We start from the raw sequence: 15,925 nt of genomic DNA on the forward strand, positions 1-15,925 counted from the left end.
TCCGTGAACCACGCCTTTCACTCCAGCTTGTTCTAGAAGATGGGAGTATCCAGTAATTAGGGCCGGTGCAACCATTTAGGCGACCTAGGTGATCACCTAGGGTGCTAGGATTTGGGGGGCGGCATTTTCTTTGGCAGCGACCACAGCGGCCGGTTCTTTAGGCGGAGAGAGCTGGGGCAGGGGGGCCCATGGAGGGCCTCCTGCAGCAAGTAAGCTGATTGGCGCCGCAAGCCTGGGAGGCGGGAGAAGTGAAGCAGTGACAGCGTGCTCAGGGAGGAGGCGGAACAGGGGTGAGCTGACAGCAGTGAATGGAGTAAAAATAAGCATTGTTTCCTCATGGTCTATATTTGGTTCCTGCAGATTGTGGAGTTATGACATCATAGCCGATCTTAATGCGGGAGATTCAAGAGCGATGGTACTATGTGGTGGCATGACGTTTGTAGGCTGTGATCTTCGGAACTTGTTGTAAGTTACTACTGGGTCCCTTTAATTTGTTTGTGTTTACTCAGGGTCATGATTAAGGACATTTTACTTGAATCACAGTGTTTCTTTCCATGCCCCTTAACCCAAGAACTGGCTGTTATTTTTTCCTCATTGCTTTGGTGATAGGCTGCAGTTTGCTATTTGAAAAGCTGTAACATAGTGGCGTTCAGTACATACTAAAGGCAATATTTTGTCCTATTAGAACAGCACGTTATTTTATTCAGTAGGAAAGACTGAAAACAGAAGTCTGGGATTCTTTCACAATTTAATTAATGGAACCCTCCAGTACTCAGATAATGTACAACCATTACCACGATTGATCCCGGGACAAAGACTGACAGACAAACAAAAGAGACAGAGAAAAGAAGAGTGAAAGGACACAAGGAAAAGTACTATAGTACCATTCATAATCCGCACAAAAACCCAGCCAAATGTTTTAAATGTACAGATAGTAATGAGGCCTGGCTTCCATCTAAAACTTGGGCTGATCTACCTACATTGCTCAGGTTGAGAAAAAATCACATCCCTGAGAGACATAGTTAAGCAAATCTAAGTCCCAGTATAGAATTCTTCCATTGACCTAGCTACCAGCCACGGCAGCTCCAGGCACCAGTGCTCCAAGCCCTGCTCCACTGTAAGTATCTTGTCTAGCTCCCTGCAGCCAGGCTCTTCTCCCTCTACAAGCAGAGGGAGACTGCTGAGCTCCTGGCTCCCAGCTTCTTTATAGGGCCAGCTGGGCTCTGACTGCGGCATGGCCCAGCTGCAGCTGCTTCCCCCAATCAACCCAGCTCTTTCCTTCCACAACCCCAGCCCTCTACAGAGCTGGCTGTAACTCTTCCCAGGCAGGAGCGGGTGACCACCCTGCTACATTCCCCTTAGGCCAGGTCTACACTACCCACTGGATTGGTGGGTGGCAATTGATCTATCAGGGGTCGATTTATTGCGTGTAGTCTAGATGCAATAAATCAATCCCTGAGCACTCTCCCGTCAACTCCTATACTCCAGCGCTGCGAGAGGTGCAAGAGGAGTCGACGGAGAAGTGGCAGCAGTTGACTCATCTCTGTGAAGACACCACAGTAAATTGATCTAGGTATGTCGACTTCAGCTATGCTATTCTTGTAGCTGAAGTTGCATATCTTAGATCAATCGATCTCCCCCCAACCCCCAAGTGTAGACCAGGCCTTAGACTTGCTTCCCATGAGATTTTACCTACCAACTCCCTGAGTTTGCTAAAGTCTGCTTTCTTGAAATCCATTGTCTTTATTGTGCTGTTCTCCCTCCTACCATTCCTTAGAATCATGAACTCTACCATTTCATGATCACTTTCACCCAAGTTGCCTTCCACTTTCAAATTCTCAACCAGTTCCTCCCTATTTGTCAAAATCAACTCTAGAACAGCCTCTCCCCTACTAGCTTTCTCCACCTTCTGAAATAAAAAATTGTCTCCAATACATTTCAAGAATTTGGATAATCTGTGCCCTGCTGTGTTATTTTCCCAACAGATGTCTGGGTAGTTGAAGTCTCCCATCACCACCAAGTCCTGTGCTTTGAATGATTTTGTTAGTTGTTTAAAAAAAGCCTCATCCACCTCTTTTTCCTGGTCTGGTGGTATGTACTAGACCCCTACCATGACATCACCCTTGTTTTTTATCCCTTTTATATTTATCCAGAGACTTTCAACAAGTCTGTCTCTTATTTCTATCTCAACCTCAATTCAAGTATATGCATTTTTAATATATAAGGCAACACCTCCTCCCTTTTTTTCCTGCCTGTGTCTCCTGAGCAAGCTGTATCCTTCTATATTAATATTCCAGTCATGCATATTATCCCACCAAGTCCCCGTGAAGCCAATTATTTCATAGTTGTGTTTATTTACTAGCATTTCGAGTTTTTCCTGCTTATTCCCCATACTTCTTGCATTAGTATACAGACATCTAAGATACTGATTTGATCCCCCCCACCCCAGTTCTGACTTATCTCTCCCTTATTTCTGCTATAATAGCCCTTGTTCCCCCCAGATTCTATCCCTTTCTTAATGATGCCTAAAATTCTGTTTTTTTTTTGACTGCCGCTGCACGTTGAGTGGATGTTTTCAGAGAACTATCCACAGTGACTGCAAGATCTCTTTCTTGAGTGTTAACAGCTAATTTATATGCCATCATTTTATATGTATAGTTGGGATTATGTTTTCCAGTATGCATTACTTTGCATTTATCAACACTGAATTTCATCTGCCATTTTATTGCCCAGTCACCTAGTTTTGAGAGATCTTTTTGTAGTTCTTCACAGTCTGCCTAGGACTTAACTATCTTGAGTAGTTTTGTATCATCTGCAGATTTTGCCACCTCACTGTTTACCTCTTTTTCCTGATCATATATGAATATGTTGAATAGGACTGGTCCCAGTACAAACCCCTGGGGGACACCACTATATACCTCTCTCCATTCTGAAAAACTGATAATTTATTCCTACCCTTTTTCCCCTATCTTTTAACCAGTTACCAATCCATGAGAGGACCTTCCCTCTTAACCCATGACAGCTCACTTTGCTTAAGTGCCTTTGGTGAGGGACCTTGTCAAAGGCTTTCTGAAAATCTAAGTACACTATATCCACTGGATCCCCCCTGTCCATATGCTTGTTGACCCGCTCAAAGAATTCTAGTAGATTGAAGAGGCATAATTTCCTCTTACAAGAACCATGTTAACTCTTCCCTAACAAATTATGTTCATCTGCATGTCTGATAATTTTGTTCTTTACTATAGTTTCAACCAGTTTACCCGGTACTGAAGTCAGGCTTACCTGCCTGTAATTGCCAAGATCCCCTCTGGAGCCCTTTTAAAAAATTGGAGTCACATTAGCTATCCTTCAGTCATCTGGTACAGAAGCTGATTTAAATGATAGGCTACAGACTATAGTTAGTAGTTCTGCAATTTCACATTTGAGTTCCTTCAGAACTCTTGGGTGAATGCCTGTGATGGAGTAGGGGCTGTCTGCATGGGCGATGGGAGAGCAGGGGAGGACTTTAGGGGATGGACTATACCAGAGCCTGTAACCTGAGCTAGGCAAGGGGGGTGGGAGGTCAACACTTTTGCCCAGGAAGCTAGACAAAGGAAGGGGCTGGCAGGAGGGGGTTAGTTTCAGTTTCGTTTTGGGGCTGTGTGGGTGGAATTCAGGGTATCCTAAGCTGGGATCCAAGCACCCTGAAACTCCAGAAGGCAGAGGTGTAGCGAGCACCCTCCGTACCCTCTGACCGGAGGGGGCCCTGCAAGCAAGGGGGCCCCTATAAGTGGCAAAAAAAAATGTAAGGTATAACTAAGTAAGTGACATTTATTGACGCTATTGCACAATCCATGTCGGTTTTACTGACAAAACCGTGAAGTCATTATGATACATCATAATGCTATTGGCTACATCAGTTGTCTGTTGGTCAGTTTCTAATTTTAGTTGGACCCATTCAAAGAATGTGTATTTGCGTTCATAATGGCAGTTGGCAGATAAATGTTATTAATTTAGTTGCTTAGTTTTTTATCATTTCCAACGCAGAAGCGTGCTTTGTGATGTCTAAGAGAATGTATAAGAGTGGAGCTAGTAAACGAAAGGCAGCAAAAGATGCCGAGAAGGAAAATTCCAAAGTCGTCAATGTATTTTGTGCTGCAATCCAACGTACAGGTACAGGCAGATGAAACGGACAGCGTTAGCAGTGACGAATCGTATCCAGAAGTATCCAGAAGTGCTTCAAGTGAGGTCGAAGGTGAAGCCAGTTGTTCTACCAAACAAACTGTGACAGATATTCCAGCTGCTGCCGGGAAAGAAATATCTGAATCTGAACCACTGACTGATGATCTAGGAGATTGGCCGTCTATAATATCGGACAGGCAAGTGTGTGACATTGTTGCATGTGGCCCACCGCAGCAGAATGAAAGTTACGAATTTCCATTTAACGAGGAAAGACGGAGGTTCACAAGTACTCATTTCTATCGAACCATGGCAAATGGCGAGAAAATAAGACGTTCATGGTTAATGTACTCAGTTCAGAAAGATGCCATTTTTTGTTTTTGTTGTAAATTATTTGGCACTGGCGACATACGCTATGTCGTGGAACATCTGCTTGGAAAGCACTGTCAAAAAGACTTCAGCAGCATAAAACAGGCAAAGGTCATCAAGAGTGTATGGTGAAATGGTTTGACCTTCGGTCAGGCATAGTAAACCGTACATCTATTGACCAACTCGAATTGCAGGCTTTTCTGAAAGAAAGAGATTTCTGGAGAAATGTTGTCAAACGCATGGTTGATGTCGTTATTTTCTTGTCCGAAAGAAACTTGGCATTTCGAGGAAGTAATGAAAAGCTCGACGATCCTTCGAATGGCAACTTTTTGGGACTGTTTGAGTTGCTTGCAAAGTATGATACTGTCCTCAGCGAACTTTTACAGAGGATTAAGAAGGCAGAGACATATGTTCAGTACCTCAGTCCACAGATCCAAAACGAGCTGATTCAACTTGTTGCCAGTAACATTCAAGAGGCCAACATAGCGCAGCTTAAAAAAGCAAAATATTATTCAGTTATTTTGGACTGTACTCCCGACGTGTCACATGAAGAACAGATGTCTGTCGTGTTACGCTTTGTTGAATGCAACGGTGAAGGTGGTGTCAATATTTGTGAAGCGTTTGTTGGTTTTCTTAATGTTCATGATACAGCTGGCGAGGGCTTATTGGAAGCATTTCTTGAAAAGGCAAACAACTTAGGAATAGACATTGCTGACATGAGAGGCCAAGCTTATGATAACGGCGCAAATATGAGAGGAAAGAATAAAGGAGTTCAAGCTCGCATGCTAGAAATAAATGACTGTGCCTTGTATGTACCATGTGGAGCTCACACTTGGAATCTTGAGATCTCAGACGTGGCAAAGTCATCGAAATATGCCGTTGACTTTTTCAGTCTGATTAACAGAATATACGTTATCTTTTCTTCTTCATCTTCACGTTGGGATATACTTCAAGAACATATGCCAATATCTGTTAAAGGGTTATCGGACACTCGTTGGGAGTCGAGAATTGATGTTGTGAAGCCATTGCATTATCACCTTGAAAAACTGTGCAATGCTTTGTCATCTTTGCGAGAATATGCACTCCAAAAGAAAGATGGCAATACAGCAACAGAAGCCGGTGCACTTTTAGACCATGTTACTACGTGGCCTTTTGTTCTGACTGTGTACATGTGGTACGATATACTATTTCACGTCAATAAAACCAGCAAATTAATTCAGTCACCAGATGTGTCAATTGACGTACTGCAGGCAGAAGTCGGTGCTACAATGAAGTTTTTGGAAGACTATCGAAATACAGATATAACTCTGTGGTCACAAATGCACGTGAAATAGCAGAGCACATGGATATTGAGCAGGTGTTTCCAGAAACCAGGGTGCGATGTAAGAAGAGAAAGTTTGATTACGAATGTGCTGATGATTCGAGTCGTCTTTCTGCCAAAGAAAAATTCAAATCACAGTTCTTTCTTGTTCTCACTGATCAGGCCATATCTTCTGTTTCGTCACGATTTGACCAACTCGTGGAGTGGTATAAGTTGTTTGGATTTCTGTACAACGCTAACAGCCTGAAGCAGTGTCACAGAGAAAATGAACTGGAGAATCACAGCAAAAATTTTGAAAGAAAAATGGGAGACATTGTTGCCAACGAGCTCATAATGGAATTGAATCATTTTATTTATGTCATCGAGAAAGAGAGAGGACTTGTCACGGCAAACAATTTTTTAACGTACCTATACAAGAACAGCCTTCAGGAGATATATCCGAATCTTTGCATTTGCATCAGAATTCTTCTGACCGCACCAGTTACTGTCACTGGTGCTGAAAGGAGCTTCAGCAGAATGAAACTGATCAAGAATATCCTGCGCTCAACCATGACAGATGACAGGCTTTCTGCGCTTACAATTATCTCAATCGAAAACAAGATTGCCAGATCTCTGGCTATGACGCATAGATTAACCAATTTGTGGAGAACAAGGCTCGAAAGAAGCGCTTTGCGTAAATACGGAATACATGTACACTGTAGGCCTATGTATATATAATATGAACCCTGTATATTGTATAAAATAAATACCGCATTCCAATTTCTGCATTGTAAGGGGCTCCGGACATATGTTCGGAGGGGGCCACGTTCTTTGTTGCTACGGCCTTGCCAGAAGGACTCGATTGAGGGGTCCTGACTGTGCCTGCAAGCTCTGCTGTAACCTGCTTTCTTGTTGTCCAATAAACCTTCTGTTTTACTGGCTGGCTGAGAGTCACTGTGAGTCCCAGGAAGAGGGGTGCAGGACCGGACTCCCCCACACTCCGTGACAATGCCATCTGGTCCTGGTGACTTACTACTGTTTAGTTTATCAATTTGTTCCAAAACGTCCTCTAATGACACCTCAATCTGGGACAGTGCCTTATATTTGTCACCTACAGAGAATGGCTCAGGTTTATAGACTCATAGACTCTAGGACTGGAAGGGACCTCGAGAGGTCATCGAGTCCAGTCCCCTGCCCTCATGGCAGGACCAAATACTGTCTAGACCATCCCTAATAGACATTTATCTAACCTACTCTTAAATATCTCCAGAGATGGAGATTCCACAACTTCCCTAGGCAATCTATTCCAGTGTTTAACTACCCTGACAGTTAGGAACTTTTTTCCTAATGTCCAGCCTAAATCTCCCTTGCTGCAGTTTAAGCCCATTGCTTCTTGTTCTATCATTGGAGGCTAAGGTGAACAAGTTTTCTCCCTCCGCCTGATGACACCCTTTTAGATACCTGAAAACTGCTATCATGTCCCCTCTCAGTCTTCTCTTTTCGAAACTAAACAAACCCAATTCCTTCAGCCTTCCTTCATAGGTCATGTTCTCAAGACCTTTAATAATTCTTGTTGCTCTTCTCTGGACCCTCTCCAATTTCTCCACATCTTTCTTGAAATGCAGTGCCCAGAACTGGACACAATACTCCAGTTGAGGCCTAACCAGTGCAGAGTAAAGCGGAAGAATGACTTCTCGTGTCTTTACAACACACCTGTTAATGCATCCCAGAATCATGTTTGCTTTTTTTGCAACGGTATCACACTGTTGACACATATTAAGCTTGTGGTCCACTATGACCCCTAGATCTCTTTCTGCCATACTCCTTCCTAGACAGTCTCTTCCCATTCTGTATGTGTGAAACTGATTGTTCCTTCCTAAGTGGAGCACTTTGCATTTATCTTTATTGAACTTCATCCTGTTTACCTCAGACCATTTTTTCCAATTTGTCCGGATCATTTTGAATTTTGACCCTGTCCTCCAAAGCAGTTGCAATCCCTCCCAGTTTGGTATCGTCTGCAAACTTAATAAGCGTACTTTCTATGCCAACATCTAAATCGTTGATGAAGATATTGAACAGAGCCGGTCCCAAAACAGACGCCTGCGGAACCCCACTTGTTATACCTTTCCAGCAGGATTGGTAGCCATTAATAACTACTCTCTGAGTACAGTTATCCAGCCAGTTATGCACCCACCTTATAGTAGCCCCATCTAAATTGTACTTTTCTAGTTTATCTATAAGAATATCATGCGAGACCATATCAAATGCCTTACTAAAGTCTAGGTATATCACATCCACCGCTTCTCCCTTATCCACAAGGCTCATTATCCTATCAAAGAATGTTATCAGATTAGTTTGACACGATTTGTTCTTTACAAATCCATGCTGGCTATTCCCTATCACCTTACCACCTTCCAAGTGTTTGCAGATGATTTCTTTAATTACTTGCTCCATTATCTTCCCTGGCACAGAAGTTAAACTAACTGGTCTGGGTTGTTTTTATTTCCCTTTTTATAGGTGGGCACTATATTTGCCCTTTTCCAGTCTTCTGGAATCTCCCCTGTCTCCCATGATTTCCCAAAGATAATAGCTAGAGGCTCAGATACCTCCTCTATTAACTCCTTGAGTATTCTAGGATGCATTTCATCAGGCCCTGGTGACTTGCAGGCATCTAACTTTTCTAAGTGATTTTTTACTTGCTCTTTTTTTATTTTATCTTCTAAACCTACCCTCTTCCCGTAAGCATTCACTATATTAGACATTCCTTCAGACTTCTCAGTGAAGACCGAAACAAAGAAGTCATTAAGCATCTCTGCCATTTCCAAGTCTCCCATTACTGTTTCCCCCTCCTCACTGAGCAGTGGGCCTACCCTGTCCTTGGTCTTCCTCTTGCTTCTAATGTATTGATAAAAAGTCTTCTTGTTTCCCTTTATTCCCATAGCTAGTTTGAGCTCATTTTGTGCCTTTGCCTTTCTAATCTTGCCTCTGCATTCCTGTGTTATTTGCCTATATTCCTCCTTTGTAATCTGACCTAGTTTCCATTTTTTATATGACGCCTTTTTATTTTGTAGGTCACGCAAGATCTCGTGGTTAAGCCAAGGTGGTCTTTTGCCACATTTTCTATCTTTCCTAACCATCCGAATAGCTTGCTTTTGGGCCCTTAATAGTGTCCCTTTGAAAAACTGCCAACTCTCCTCTGTTGTTTTTCCCCTCAGTCTTGATTCCCATGGGACCTTACCTATCAGCTCTCTGAGCTTACCAAAATCCGCCTTCCTGAAATCCATTGTCTCTATTTTGCTGTACTCCCTTCTACCCTTCCTTAGAATTGCAGACTCTATGATTTCATGATCACTTTCACCCAAGCTTCCTTCTGCTTTCAAATTCTCAACGAGTTCCTCCCTATTTGTTAAAATCAAGTCTAGAACAGCTTCCCCTCTAGTAGCTTTTTCAACTTTCTGAAATAAAAAGTTGTCTGCAATGCAGTCCAGGAACTTATTGGATAGTCTGTGCCCCGCGGTGTTATTTTCCCAACATATATCTGGATAGTTGAAGTCCCCCATCACCACCAAATCTTGGGCTTTGGATGATTTTGTTAGTTGTTTGAAAAAAGCCTCATCCACCTCTTCCACCTGATTAGGTGGCCTGTAGTAGACTCCCAGCACGACATCACCCGTGTTTTTTACCCCTTTTAGCCTAACCCAGAGACTCTCAGCACTTCCATCTCCTATGTCCATCTCCACCTCAGTCCAAGTGTGTACATTTTTAATATATAAGGCAACACCTCCTCCCTTTTTCCCCTGTCTATCCTTCCTGAGCAAACTATACCCATCCACACCAACATTCCAGTCCTGTGTATTATCCCACCAAGTTTCAGTAATGCCAACAATGTCATAGTTGTATTTATTCATTAGCACTTCCAGTTCTTCCTGCTTATTACCCATACTTCTTGCATTTGTATATAGGCATGTAAGATACTGGTTTGATCTTGTCTCCCAGCTTTGCCCTGACCCTCCTTTCTCTCTGCCATTATAGCCCATGCTCCCTCCTGTTTCCGACCCATCTCCCAGGTCTTGTTCCCCACTTACGTGTGGGGTTTGCTCACTTGTCCCCGTCGAACCTAGTTTAAAGCCCTCCTTACTAGGTTAGCCAGTCTGTGCGCAAATAAAGCCTTTCCCCTCCTCGAAAGGTGAACGCCATCTCTGCCTAGCAGTCCTTCCTCGAATAGCATCTCGTGATCAAGGAAGCCAAAGCCCTCCTGGCAACACCATCTTCGCAGCCAGGCATTCACCTCCACGATGTATCTGTCTCTGCTCAGGCCCCTACCTTCGACAGGAAGAATCGAAGAGAATACCACCTGTGCTCCAAACTCCTTAACCCCTACTCCCAGAGCCCTGTAGTCACTCTTGATCTGCTCAGTGTCACACCTTACAGTATCATTTGTGCCCACATGGATGAGTAGCATGGGGTAGTAGTCAGAAGGCCGGATAATCCTCGACAATGCCTCTGTAACATCTCGGATACGGGCCTTGGGAATCTCGCTCACATCCTCAGCTGTGAAGACCGATGCAAAGAATTCATTTAGTGTCTCTGCAATGGCTTTATCATTCTTGAGTGCTTCTTTAGCATCTCGATTGTCCAATGGTCCCACTGATTGTTTAGCAGGCTTCCTGCTTCTGATGTACTTAAAATTTTTGCTATTACTTTTTGAATCTTTGGCTTGCTGTTCTTCAAATTCATTTTTGGCCTTCCTAGTTATATTTTTACACTTCATTTGCCAGAGTTTATGCTCCTTTCTATTTTCCTCACTAGGATTTAACTTCTACAGTACCTTTTAAAGGATGCCTTTTTGCCTCTCACTTCTTCTTTTGCTTTGTTGTCTAGCTACAGTGGCTCTTTTTTGGTTCTCTTGTTATGTTTTTAATTTGGGCTATACATTTAAGTTGAACCTCTATTATGGTGTCTTTAAAAAGTTTCCATGCTGCTTGCAGGGATTTTACTTTTGGTGCTGTACCTTTTAATTTCTGTTTCACTAAATTCCTCATTTTTGTCTAGTCTCCCTTTCTGAAATTAAATGCTACAGTATTGGGCTGCTGTGGTGTTTTTCCCACCACAGGGATGTTAAATTTAATTATATTATGGTCACTATTACGAAGCGGTCCAGCTATATTCACCTCTTGGACAAGATCCTCAGTGCGAAAGGATACCACAAAATGATCTGGAAGGAGGGGCCCAACTGTGGGATTGTTTCACTTTGCTCCAGGTGGATATTCTCCTCCCTGAGACTTTCATCTTCCTCAACAGCACAGAGACTGTCAAACTGGGGTTGGGACCATTCTACTGTTTCCCGAAAAGTCTCATCTATGTAGCTCTCTGTCTCCCTTAGCTCCTCCAGCTCAGCCACCCTTCTTGCACCAAATGCACACATATGCCACCTGCCCATAGAGCAGGTAATCATACATGCTGCATTGGGTGCAAAAAACTGGATAGCCTCCATTCTGTTGCCGGACTTCTGCCTGCATTACTTTTTTACTTCTGAAGCTCATTCCTTTGGTGTTTTGTTTTTATCAGGTGGTGTTTATAGCTTAAAATTTAAAGAATGTTAAGTTTATCTAGCTCTCCCCCCACTTGTCCTGGAGAACTCCCTTGCAAAACTCCCTTGCCACTCCTGTTCACTAGCACCACTGGTCATAAGTGAGTGAGCAAGCTTTTTAAAGCCCTGGTCTTCCTGAGTAGCCCCGCCCCCTGGTTAAGGGTTGATGGGTGCTAAAGGACTTAGGGATCAAAGCCTTGCTAAGAAGCTCTCAGCCTTGCCTAGCAGGCTGCTATGCTCAGCACACACACCTTCAGCCCACGGTCCCCCAAACAAACAGACCACACGGAATATTTCAATCAAGCGGGAAGCACACCACAAACACATGCACTATAGACAACAAACTTACTCCAAGGGTCACATAATTGCTCCTCCTTCACCTGGAGAACTCCCTTGCAAAACTCCTCTCGTCGCTTAGGAACGGGCTTTTTAAAGTTGGAAAGGTTTTCCTGATATCTAACCTAAATCTCCCCTGCTGCAGATTAAGCCCATTATTTCTTATCCTACCTTCAGTGAATATGCATCATGTCTGCATTGAGAATTAACACTTTTCTTTCTTGCTTTTCCCCACAGAGTGAACTGTTTCGATATAAGCAAAGAGAAACATCCAGAGCTGTACGCTGTGAAAAAGATAAAACCTGAGCTATACATATGGTAGGTCAGTGATACTCAGACCTCAGTGGTTCAGGAGCCAAATATTTAGTTTGCACACACACACACACACACACACACCCCGCAAATAAATTAATAACTTAGTGCAAGTTGATAGCTTCATTGATTAATAACATAGTAAAAGCATCCTGATTGGTTAATGACTTAAATTGGTTAATAATTAAATCATCCAGTGTTTTAATATCACGTGCTGCAAAGAGCCACAGGAGACACATAAAAGAGACAGTTGCAGCTCCTGAGCCACAGTCCAAGTATCACTGTGGTAGGTTGATCAGTGGGAGCCGTTGCACCAAGGTGTCTGGCTTGGCTGCCCTGCCACTCGTTAGGACAGCAGCTGGAGCAGGGGACCCATGCCTCACCCCCAGTGACTCCAGCAGCTTATTTCAGCATCTGGGTGTTAAGATAAGTTCCTGTCTGCATCCTAAAAGACTTGCCCATACCGGTATTGCCCTGGCCTCTTCCTTTGTCAGTCACTGTTAAAGGCATTCTGAACTATATGCATTTCCTCACCTTTTGGGGGCGAAGCCAGACTTTCAGGCACCTGCTCCCCTACTTGGTGTAAACTTTGCTTGTACCAATCAGAAACGAACACACACAGTTTTTGGGCCCCGTCCCCTATGACACTTCTATGATGTCATAGTGGGTATTTTAGGCTGATCTGCCATGTGCAGGCAGAAGAGGAGAAAGAAAAACGAATCCTGTGTACCTTGTGCACACCCGTAACCGAGCCTGATCACCTTGAAGCCTCTCTCAGCTCACGTGTTTTAAGCAGAGTTTCTACGTTTGCCGGTCGTTATGAGTTGGTTTGTATTCGTAAGTATTGGTTATTACTAACTGCTGCATCTGTGTTTATAAATATTGTTTACTGCATCTTTGTTTATAAATATTGTTTAATAGTAAATACTTTAGCCATTGTATGTTTTAAGTTCCATTAACCCTATTAGCTAATCATATGCTGCTCCCCTACCCGTTGTAACTATCCCCAATAAAACTTTTAATCAACTAATTTTAGTTGTGTGCGTGCCTGCAGTTTGCATCGTGACTCAGACCCTCCTTGCATCCCTTACCTATACAGTCTATTGCCACGTGCAGCCTGGTATATAACAGCTCTGCATTTTTCTTTCGCCCCTAAAAGTACATGGCAATCTACATGGCGTCACGAACAGGATGAACGGAGGTTGGGCCATGCCTGTGGCACACTGCAGATCGCGCAGATAATGAAACTGAACAGTTCCAACATTTGCAGTTTCACCTTCTTACTAGCCAAAATTCGACTAATCCAAAAATAGAATGGATCTGTTCTCTTGGCTCGGGCAAAACTCTAAAAGGTTATACTGTACCATTAACCCTGGCAGATATGGGATGCCTCCTTCGGTGCTACCTGAGTTTTAGGAGTCAGCCAGCCGATTGTTCCCTGCAGCCTCAGTGCACGGAGACTGTGGAAAACCTCGGTGCTGCAGATCCCTCTCAACTTTGGAGAGAATGTAGCCGCATTGTTAAAAAATCTGGAGGCACCATTTCCAAATTAATTCCCCCACCTCGGATAATACCTGCTGATCTGGCACATAACTTATTATGCCAAATGATAAAAGAATTAAATTTGATTAAGAAAACCAAAAAATTGCGACACGATGAATATAAATCTGAGGATGTTTCCACCATCCTGTTTAGCATGATATGCAAGGCCCTCGATCTGTGTTCTGTCCTCCATGGAGGCACAATGTTTGCAGCTAAACAGGCAGCCCCAGGCTCTCCTAAAGGTAATAATGAGAAGAAGACAGAAAAGGTAGAGCCCATCACTACCCCCCCCAAAGTCCCTCTCGGAAAATTTTGCCACCCCCATATGAAGCTCTTAAAACTCCTCTGTATCCAGCTCTGCCAACAGCCCCAGAATTTGCAGAATCTGAAACTGTAGCAGAAGCTTTGCCTATTGCAATAACTAAAACTAAAATAGATGCACAAACAGGCAACACCACGCAGATTACTGATCTGCGAACACGTACTAAGGCCGAACTTAAAGAGTTTTTAAAGGAAACGCAACGAAAAGCCGACGAGGCACCCATGGTTTGGGTCGGGCGGCTAGCCTTAGAACACGGAGCAGAATTGGTGGACCGCGAGGAGGCCGGCACCTTAGCCAAAACGGCCAATTGGGCACGAGGCTTCCCAGGTCACCCTTTATTAAATAATCGCATTTGGCCACTTACCACCCCGGCAGCTGCCATTTTAGCAATGAAAGGCAGTTTTAAAGGATTATATATCCCTCCGGGAACTTTAGTTACTCCACACGATCTAATATGGGCAATTGCAGGAGCTTCCTGGGGTAGTGGGTTAGGTAGAGATTGTCAACGCCAGCCCCCCTGCCTGAGTGGGTGAGACTCAGGAATAGGAGCTGGATTTGCTCCATGCTTGGTCTGACCTTGGAGGTAGCAGGACGGGGGCCAGGACCTAGGAGAGGGGGAGATGTGGGATCATGAGATGGAGGAGTCTGGGAACCTCCCATTTCAGTCTCTGTGAGTTCATTAGGGAAACTCAGGAACCATCTTTAGATCCAGAGGGAAATTGTCATTCTGTTCTCATAGCTCAGTCACTGTTCGGGTCTTTACAAAGGGTTTGTAGTTTTACACGATTCCACAGCTATTAAGTCAGTATTATTTGTATCTATCTGCAACACTTGTTTATCCTGGATGTACATTGCTGTATCAGCTTTGCAGGAGTCCAATAAAGATCATGAATCAAGAAATATTGTTCCACTTTAAAGTTTGTGTTTCTTGCCATTGTGTGTGCTAATGCACAAGAATCCTCCTGTTCTCCAGAACTAGGAGAGTTCTCAGAGGTGTTAGCCTGGCATTTTTTCATGGTTTCTGTTTCTTATCCATGATAACCAATACTTTCAGCACTTTCTGTGGGCAAAATTTAATGTCTTTGGGTGCTCCTTGCTTTTTCATAAAGTTCTAAACTAGTTCACATACTGTGATTACATAGATGAAAATCCATTACCCTCTGAGTGGGCACTTGTGTTCTCAGGGCGGTGCAAGGATATTTTGCGCCCTAGGCGAAACTTCCACCTTGCACACCCCCAACCCCCCACGAGCATTGCTTATTAAAAACTTTCAAAAATGAATGTTGCATAATGTGGCATTGTTCATTAGAATTAATACACATTCGGCTTGAAAAATTATTAATTTAATTATTTAGTCTACATATTTAATGAAAATAAATTAATAACCTGACAGTGTTGACATTTATTGTTTTCACTTTGCACAACATAGCCTGGATCTTAAAATAAATCACATACATTATATACAATACACTGTCACAGAGTAACATGTTATAATTTAGAATTTATTTTTCCACGCTTTCAGTTTAGCAAATTTAGAAGCAAGTTCCTCCAAGTCAATGCTGCGAGCAATGTCATGTTGTATTGACAAGGTAGATGCAACAAAGACTTGTTGGGCTAACACTGATGTTCACAAGTATGTTTTTATCAACTTGAGCTTCAAGAAGCTTCACTCACCACTGGCCACAGAAACTGGAAGAGTCAAGAGGATGCCAAGAGCAATAACTGTGTTGGGGACACTATCTGTCAGTTTATTTGTGCATATGAAGTTCAATATATCTTGCAGTGATGCACTCTTTTGGACTCGTCGTGCAATAGCTTGCAATCCACTGCACAAGTCAAAGGCATCAATATCTTTGGGTTCACCATGTTGCAAAGCTTGCTCCAGATTCAAGCAATGTTCCATATTTTGCTTTGGTGTTGTATTTTGAAAACTGTAAACATCACATAGCAAGCCAAATACTGAACTAATTTGCTGCATCAATGTGAATCTTTCTTC

At 43.2% G+C, this 15,925-nt stretch overlaps 1 protein-coding gene across 3 annotated transcripts in view; it reads left to right on the forward strand.

The window, feature by feature from the left end:
- LOC115650592 (NACHT, LRR and PYD domains-containing protein 3-like) overlaps positions 1 to 12,556 on the forward strand; it is a 59,748-nt gene extending 47,192 nt beyond the window's left edge. For all 3 annotated transcript variants that reach the window (XM_030560776.1, XM_030560779.1, XM_030560778.1), the window contains 2 exons: positions 361 to 465; positions 11,991 to 12,556. In XM_030560776.1, the coding sequence (XP_030416636.1) occupies positions 361 to 465; positions 11,991 to 12,075 (190 nt within the window). In that variant the 3' untranslated portion in view covers positions 12,076 to 12,556. The remainder of the gene's footprint in view (positions 1 to 360; positions 466 to 11,990) is intronic.
- The last annotated feature ends 3,369 nt before the right edge of the window (positions 12,557 to 15,925 follow it).

This window comes from Gopherus evgoodei, chromosome 4 (genome assembly GCF_007399415.2).
Source record: "Gopherus evgoodei ecotype Sinaloan lineage chromosome 4, rGopEvg1_v1.p, whole genome shotgun sequence".
Taxonomy (NCBI): domain Eukaryota; kingdom Metazoa; phylum Chordata; order Testudines; family Testudinidae; genus Gopherus; species Gopherus evgoodei.